The sequence below is a fragment of the Vombatus ursinus genome, unplaced genomic scaffold, assembly GCF_900497805.2.
Source record: "Vombatus ursinus unplaced genomic scaffold, bare-nosed wombat genome assembly UNPS02014819.1, whole genome shotgun sequence".
NCBI classification, from domain to species: domain Eukaryota; kingdom Metazoa; phylum Chordata; class Mammalia; order Diprotodontia; family Vombatidae; genus Vombatus; species Vombatus ursinus.
In genome coordinates, this window is record NW_020954597.1 from 480,098 (window position 1) to 488,776 (window position 8,679).

Here is an 8,679-nt window from a genome sequence, read left to right on the forward strand (position 1 = left end):
TTGCGAGGGGTGCCTGCTCGTTTGGGGGGGCCCCCGGGCCCGGGGGGGGGGGGGGGGGGGGTCCCTGCGGCTGCCCCGGCTGCCCCCTTGGGCCGAAGAGTAAAGCCTGACGGAGCGGGCGGCACGCCGGCCCCGTCGTTGTCCAGGGAGCGGGGTAAACTGAGGCACGGCGGCCCCAACAGCCGGCGAGGTTCTGCGGCGCGTGGCCGGGCGGAGGTCTTTCCCCGCGGCCCGATAGCGATGGCTACATTTGTATCGAGCAGCCGGGCAGCCCGTGGCTCGGCCTTTCTTCACCTCCCGGTGCCCCCAGCTAGACCTGGCAGCCTGCCCTCGGAAAGTACCCAGAGCAGACAGGCAGGCTTCGGCTGATCTGGCACCGAAGCCGAAGAGGGTGCCGTGGAGTTAGGGGAATAGGAGCAGAGGGCTTACGAGTGCTAGACCTGGACCAAGATCCCCAGCTCTGACACCCAGTAACCTTGATTATCATCTGTAAAATGGGGGTAACAACTGCTGTAGTTTATTATTAAATCGTAGGCCTGCCTCACTGGCTTGCTGCGAGGCTCAAAGTAGATCTTTACTAAGGAAGCTTTATATAAATGGTAGCAATCGTTAGCCCTGCCCCTACTTTCTGGAGGGTGGTTTTTTTTTTTTTGACTCACAGATGGAATAAACTAGGCCCAGATGGGGAAGGCTGAGGTATCCTTTCCTGACATCACTCCAGTATTGAAGCATACCAAAGGAAATAAATTGGGTACATTCAGGATCTCATCCGTGTGGGTTTCTCCAGCCAGTTACAGATTGGGACTTTTTTTCATTCTGTGCAGAGATACCCGGGCAAAGGTGAAGATTTCCATACGTGTGACCAAGAATGCCAGAGATGAAGCTGAGTTGTCATTAAGAGAAGAAAAGGAGGGGTTCCTTTAAGGAAAAAGAGAGGAGATAAGAAGTAGACACTGGGCTAGATGAGATCCATTGGGTCGCTGGGCAAAAGGGAAGGGATGGCAGGATCACGGCTATGGGGAATGTGCAACCTGCTGATTATCCTTCCAGCGTATTCATAAATGGGGCATTTGAAACTTAGGGAGCAGTTATATAGCAGAAAGAAATCTTTGCAAGGGGAATCCTTGGGCTGAGAGACAATAACGATGCAGAGACCTGGGAAAATCAGCAAAGCTTTACCACCATTTAATTATGAATAATTTACAAGTGACTTTAGCATATTAGTCTCCATACAAAATGCATTTAAGTATACAAATCAAGTTACCAGTGTATGTTACAGTACCACATCCCATCAGCCATGGGCACAGGCGACTCCCAGCTCCACTAGATGGGCTAAATCCATTTTCAAGAGAAACCAGAGTTTGCCCAAGCAATACCCAGATTTGAAGAGTGTGAGGATGGGAGGGAAGGCACCACAGGATTAAAATCCCCACAAGAGAGCTGTTGCAGTTGTAAGTCTCAGTCTTCTGTTCATATCAAATACCCCCCAAAACTTGCCCTACCACATAAGTCAGAGCCAAGCCTTTGACCTCACTGGCAATAGGGCATTCACTAATGCAGAGAAACCAAGTAACCTCCCCTGCCAGATATCTTCATATACTGGGGGAAAGTATTTTCCTGGAAGAAATATTCAAACTCCTCAGTTTGAGGGGATGCCCATCAATTGGAGAAAAACCTGGGAAGGCAGAGTGAAGTAGGCAGAACCAGACCAACCTACAAAGTAGCCACAATATTGTAAAGAAAATCAACTGAAAGACTTAGGAACTCTTAGCAACACAATGACCCACACACAATTCTAAGCACTCAAGATGAAACATGCTATCCACCTCCAGATAAAGAGCTGGTAGACTCAGGAATAGCGACTGCGGCACATTTCCTTCTTTTTAAACTTTTTTATGTAGAAGCACCAGTAAGTACTGTCTGCAGCTTCAGATAAAGTGACTGGGAAGCCTGGTAAGTTTCATCTCATGATCTCATGGCACATAATAGAGAGACATTTGTTTAGGATGAGGAGGAGAGAAAGGATGGTGCAAATTCCCTACACCAAGCCCTAATATTGCTTCTAACCTGGGTTCCTAGTCCTCCAGAAAGCTGACCCTAAGATCACCGAGGCCAAAATCCAGCCCCCGGGGAGTGAGGGGTATGCTGGGGTCACCAAAGGCACACGGTATTCACTGAAGGCACAAGAGATCCTTTTTATTCCATTTCCCAAATTCCCAACAGCCTCAGTGTAATTTTTAAAAGTGGGGTGTGTGAAGAGGTCAACATTTCATCTGGCTGTCCCTCCCAAAGCAGAGCCCAGAATCAAAAGGAAAAAGGTTTTCTTTTTCCTTCCAGGGAATCACAAAATCCTTTAAACTCGGCTGGAGGAAAAATGGGGGGGGGGGGGGGGGGAGGCACAAAGGAGGGGTGAGTTGCTTCCACCGAACAGGGGAAGGCCTCAATCAAAGGTGGGACAACCTCGAGCTACTTTAAGAGCCCTGAGGGAGCAGTTGGCAAGTCTCATAGGGCAGGGATGAAGATAGGAAACCTGTCCCTATCAAGTAGTCTCAAAGTTCAGCCCAGAAGAATAGGGACACAGAATCCCCTTAATGTAAGTGGTAAGAAGTAAGCTAAGCATGTCCTGTGTGGTGCTGTTTCCCTTTCTTACATCTTCCTCTTCACGGTAGAAAAGGGTAATGAAATGCTAGGCTACCTCTAGGCCTTCAGTGCCACCAGAACCTAGCCCCAAAGCACCAGTACCCCCATTAATCTTTGCACCAACAAATGAGCATTTATGAAGCATTTACTCTGTGCTAAGTACTGGGAATACAGAGCCAAAGCAGAAATGTTACCTGAGGCCCCAAGCCAAGTAGGGCTGGGTAGGAAACCAAAGGATATCCAAGAGGCCATGAGCTCCTGCCCCACCAGCCTCATTTGGAGGCCCCTGTTTCTCATGAACCTTTCCCATGAAAAAGCCTAATCTCAGGGGAAGAGAGGTGGGAAGGGCAGAGGCAGAAGGAGAGGAACTGGACTAAACACAAAGGAACATCTGGGAAACAGAAATGAGAACATTTTCAAAAATTAGTACATCAAAAAAAAAAAAAAAAAAGGAAAGAAAGAAAAGAAAAACCTTAAGGCAACAACTTCATGCAACCACACCTGCCTTCTTTCTTTTTTTGCCCACAAAGACCAATGCTCAGCACCAAGGAGCAGGTAGTCCTGCCAAGCTGTGGCCAGCCCCCCCCCCCCCCGCCCCCTTCCCCCACTTCCAAATCAGGCCCAGTCCCAAGTACCCCCAGGACTGGCGCCTACGGAAGGGTTCCTGGCTGAAGAGGCCCATGGCTCTGGATGGTGCCTAGGCATTGTCCCAGGAGCTACAAGAGGATGCACTTCTTTGTGTTCTTCTTGGTGACAGGGTATAGCACAGCTCTCACGGCCTCTGCAAATACCTCACCAACTCCATCCTGCATCAGGGCTGAGCACTCCAGATACTTCACAGCGCCCACCTGCTTGGCCAGGGAGGTCCCTTGCTGAGGGGTAGTAGGCGTTAGGCTCTGCTCCTTCAGCCTCTTCAACGTCGCCAGGTCATTTCGCAGGTCCTTTTTGGTGCCCACAAGCAGGATAGGCACATTGGGGCAGTGATGAGAGACCTCTGGATGCCACTTGTGTCGCACGTTGGCATAGGATGAGGGGCTGCCAATGGAGAAGCAGATGACAAAGACGTTGGTCTGCGGGTAAGACAGGGTCCGGAGTCGGTCGTACTCCTCTTGACCAGCTGTGTCCCACAAATTCAGGCTGACCGTCCGGCCATCCACAGACATCTGGGCACTGTAGTTGTCGAAGACCGTGGGGATGTACTCCTCGGGAAAGGCATTGGTCGTGTAGCTGATGAGAAGGCAAGTCTTGCCCACAGCCCCATCGCCGACCACCACACACTTGATGGTCTGCATCCTCCCTCCTTCCTCCTGCCTCCACAAGGAAAAGGAAAAAAGGTTCAGTTGAGGCTCTGTCACCTCAGGGAACAGGGCTTTGGCTAACACTGGATTACGAAAGTGGGGGGACACCCCGGCTCCCTTTTGCATTGGGGTCTTTTCAACAGATGAATGCACTGAAAACAAGGCCTGTGTTTCCAGTGTATTAATTTCTAGTGTGTATAAAAAAATCTCTTTCTGAAGATTCGCTCTCATCACTGGGGGGCCTCACCCTACCTATCTTTTTCTGGATTGACTTTTTCCCATGTGCCTCCAAGTATGAGAGCAGGGAGGGGCTGGAGCGGGAAAGACTGTGAGCCAGACAACGAACTCCTGGAGAAAAGAGGGCAATGACTGTGCCAAGGCTGAGGACAGGGCCATGTAGCCAGGTGGAGAAGGAGACGCACGTGGCGACAGTGTGGACACACCACTGTATTCTGAGCCTCAGAACTCTGCTCCCTCCCAGCTCACAGAGGCTCCTTTGTCCAAGGAGATGGTCAAAGTGTAGCAGCTCTTAGGTCCCATCCCTGAATACTCTCCCTGTGACTGCTACCTCAGCTCACAATTACTGAAGTGCAACAGTTCAGAGGTTCACAAGCAAGATAACCCTGACAGGAATAGTGTTTAGGGCAGCTAGGTGGTGCCACCTGTGTCAGAGAAGGGAGAAACCAAGGCAGGAGGACAGGCCTTCGGGCATTTCAGAACAGAAAAGCCAGACTGAGGCCTCAGGTTGGACCTACCTCTTCAAAGACTAGGAAAAGCCTGATTGAAAGGTCAACTCCTTCCCCACGTTCCTCTCCCAATGTATTATGCTTCCTTCTTCGTCCAAACGTTTTTCAGTCATCTGAATTTTGCCTAAACCTCTGCCTCAGCGTTAGGAATTTTCCTAACTGGAGACTCCGAGGAATTTTCATTTAATATAAAGTCCATAAAGCATAAGGGGAGGGAACCACGCCGACTGGAGGGGCCATTGGATTGCCCCAAGGTCAAAAAAGGAGCTAACTGTGGTCACAAAGTATGTGAGGCAAAAGGGACAGGCTCCACAGGGACCCCCACGCCCACCTGGGTCACACTGACAATTCCCACGAGACTGAGTGCCTAAGAGCACAGTCACAGGCTCTGGAAGGGGACCTCAGAGGTCATCTACCCCACACTTCCCTCATTTTACAGAGGAGGAAACTGAGGCAGCCCTGAGAAGCTATGCTGATCCCACAAGTGGCTAGAGTGAAATGTGAACACGTGGATGGCCTTGTGAACACAAAAGCCACCTCGAAGCGCAACCAAAGCAGTGGTAGCTTCCCACCACGTCCCTCAATACAACTTGGCAACTTCAGTGGGAAAATTCCTGCCCCAGCTTCTCGTCCAAGGCGACTCTGTACCATCCTGCTCGTGAACGTGTCAAGTTGTTAGAAGGAAGCTCGCAGAGCCTCTCATTCTGAGCTCCATTAATTGTCCTGAAAATCGAGCCAGATGCTTTAAGAGGGGGAGTCTGGCCAGGGAAGGAAGGAAGTGGACATGCCCATGGGCAAGGCAGTATTCTCGAGAAGCTCCCACAGCTCCCCTCAGAAGGCAGGCAGTCTACAATCTTTTCCAAACCTTCTCCAGACCAGCCTCTGGCCTCAATCATTTCACTCAAACTACTCTCTCCAAGGGCAGCTAGGTGACACAGTGGATAGAGCACCGGCCCTGTATTCAGGAGGACCTGAGTTCAAATCCGGCCTCAGACACACGACACTCACTAGCTGTGTGACGCTGGCCAAGTCACTGAACCCCGATTGCCTCACCAAAAAGCAAAACAAACAAACCCTACTCTCTCCCAAATCTCCAATGATCTTTCTCTCAGTGACTAAATTGAGCCTTTTCTCAATGCTCATCCTTCTTGCCCCAACTCGGGCCGCTGACATCTGCTCTTCTTTACAGGTCTGGGTGCTGGATCTTTTCCTAGCTGTCTGGCTGCCCCTTCTTGGTTTCTTTTCTTCTCTCTCTTCTATTCTTTGGCTCAGTGATCTTGTCAGATCCCATAGATTTCATCCTCATCTCCAAGCTGATGATTTCTCCAGCCCCACCTCTCTCCTGACTCCCAGCATGCCATCTCCACCTGCCCACTGGCCATTATCAAACTGGATATGTCGTGCTTATCTTCACCACCTCCCCTCCAAGCCTCCCCTCTTCCGGTCTAAGGCACCTCCATCCTCTTAGTTCCCCTAGCTCCTCATCTCCATGGTATCATGGACTCCTCATTCTTCCTCATCGATCCCCCCCCAATTCAATCTGCTGTTAAGTCTCATCGCTTTTACCTTCACAACATCTCTCACATATGGTCCCTATCTCTCCTCTGATACTGCCACCCGTCTGGGGCAGGCCTTCATCACCTCACTCCCCGACTATAGCAAAAGCTGCTGGGGGGGGGGGGGGGGGCTGGTTCTGCCTGCCTCTAATCTCTCCCCTCTCCAATCCATCCTCTATTCTACCACTAAAGGTCCGATCACATCACCCCCAACTCAGTAAACTCCAGTGGCCCCCTACTGCCTTCAGGATGCAATACAAAATCCTTTGCTTGGCATTCAAAGTCCTTCACAACCTCACCTCCCCCAACCCTGAGCAGTCTTGCTGCCTCCCTCCCTGACTTGGACTCTGGGATCTAGTGCCACTGGCTTCCTGGTACTTCCCATCTCCTGACTTCAAGCAAGTTCTCCCTCCTCACCTCCAGGAAGTCTCAGGTCGAATTGTCCCTTCTGCAAGAAACCTTTCCTGATCCCCCTTCATGGTCGAGCCTGCCCCTGACATGGTCTCCATTTCTCCTGCCTACAGCCTGTTCGTACACAGGTGTCGGTGTGTCCTTCCCGCCCCCGCCCCCCCCCCAACTAGACTGGGAGTGACCTGAGGGCAGAGCCATTCTTTAGAATCACCACTGCTTAGGGAAGGGCCTGGCTTAAGGCAGGCTTAATCAGCTGACCTGATCTGACTAGTGGGATGAGTTCCTCTGGCGATAACCTCAGGTGACCTGGAGCCTCTCAACCAAATCCATTCAGGTTAGCAAGTGTCTACGCAGCACCTGCAATGTTGGAAGGCCTGTTCTAGAGACTTGGGCTTAAGAAAACCAGCCCCTGGTGACCTCAAGAGGTTGCCATTCTCCTGTGAGACACAGAGAAGTGAACAGCAGATAAGGAGCTCAGTCCCTTGGGCAGTAAAGCAGCAGATGGGTAAGATGAGATCACCTGAGGCAAAGTACACCAATGAGGAAAGAGGCTTCCCAGAGAGGTAGCCCTAGAACCTGAACTAGTGAGAAGGGCATGCATTCCACAAACCCGTGAAAACCCGGATGCCAAATTCAGAGGACATGGAGTAGCCCCCATGCTGAAATGCAGCATCACAATGGAGAAGGCCCTCCAACAAGTTAGTCAAGGTCAACTGGAGCCAAGTGGTAAAGGCTTTAAATGCCAAGCTGAGAAGGCAAGAGGGAGCCCCTGAAACTTCTTGAGCAGGAGCGCGACATGCTCAGACCTGCACTTCAGGAAGATCATTTTGGCAGCTAAGTGAAAACTGGATTAAGGTGGAGAGAGACCGGGAGCGGGGAATCCAGGAGACGACTGAGGCATAGTCCACGAGAAAGTTAACTGCTGAGGCCCCGAACTAGCTAGGTAACCGAGTGTAACAAAGGGGATGAGAGATGTTGTGGACACAGAACCAATCAGACCTGGCGACCGACGGGCAATGGGCCCAGGACTACCACAGAACTTCACAAAGGGCTGTGCCCGATGGGAAAGCCCAGCCTTCGCCAGGTTGATTTGTCTACTTCCGTGGCCTAGTCTGTGTGCTGGCTCTTGCTTTAGATCCAACCCAGGGGTGAAGGAAGCAGCCAAGGCTTGGTGTTCCTACCTCCAGAACAACCACTTGCCCTAGTCACCACCCGGCCTCCCACCAGGGATTAACGCCAGGGCCCAGAACTGCCTCCTGTCTCTCTGCGATCCGTCTTTGCCTCACAGCTTGGAGCCTGTCGTTCTCCGTCTGAAGGAGCTTCAGGGGCTCCCCCCTGCCTCTAAAAGAAGACACGAGCTCCCGGTCTGGCTGGCGTTTGAAGCCTTACAGCAACAATGTCCCTAGCTCTTGGAGTTCTCTTTGCAGACTTTCACGTCCCTAGGGTTTTTGCACGTTTGCCCCGCCCTCATGCCTGGAATGCTGGCCCCCTCCTCACCTCGGGCTCCCTGGCTCCCTTCAAGGCTAAGCCTCCCACGTGAGGGTTTCCAGACCTCTCCTCACCCCATCTCCGAAGCAGAAGAAAGTCGGTTCCTTGGGGGGAGAGGGGGCGCTTTCACTTTTTCATCTGTGTCCCCAGCTCCGCGGCCCCGCGTTAAGCGAACGTGTTCTCGGGCGAGCCTCTCATTCCGGGCCAGGAGGCCCTTACTTCTGCTAAGCACCCTTCGAACCATCTTGGCACCCCATATCCTTTCCCAGAGAGAGGCTTTCCACCCCATCCCATCCCCTGGCCCCACATTTGCTCGGATTACTCTCCTCAGCCCCCGAAAACACACCCGCACTGTCTCCTCCCTCCCAAAGCCAAGGACCAAGCCGGGAGGGCTCCGGAACCACCATTTTCGTAAAGCGGATCCAGCAGCTCAGCGCCCCCCTCCCCCACCGCCTTGACCCGCCCCGGCCCCTGGCAAACACCGCCCCCCCCCCCCCCCCCCCCGCCCCCCCCCAGCCAACCACCACCGGAGATACAAAT

General features: G+C 52.2%; 2 protein-coding genes across 6 annotated transcripts in view; both read right to left on the reverse strand.

Moving 5' to 3' along the window:
- Window positions 1-3,322, reverse strand: part of TAF1 (TATA-box binding protein associated factor 1) — a 43,050-nt gene extending 39,728 nt beyond the window's left edge. The window contains 2 exon segments of the mRNA XM_027836740.1: window positions 18-370; window positions 3,276-3,322. Of these exon segments, the coding sequence (XP_027692541.1) occupies window positions 18-370; window positions 3,276-3,322 (400 nt within the window).
- Window positions 2,396-8,679, reverse strand: part of LOC114023983 (rho-related GTP-binding protein RhoG-like) — an 8,395-nt gene continuing 2,111 nt past the window's right edge. For 2 of the 5 annotated variants that reach the window (XM_027836776.1, XM_027836774.1), the window contains exon 2: window positions 2,396-3,947. In XM_027836776.1, coding sequence (XP_027692577.1) covers window positions 3,357-3,932 — 576 coding nt within the window. In that variant the 5' untranslated portion in view covers window positions 3,933-3,947 and the 3' untranslated portion in view covers window positions 2,396-3,356. Of the gene's footprint in view, window positions 3,952-6,909; window positions 8,124-8,148; window positions 8,570-8,679 lie in introns of those variants that run through there. The other 3 variants (XM_027836775.1, XM_027836773.1, XM_027836777.1) reach the window with 3 other exon arrangements.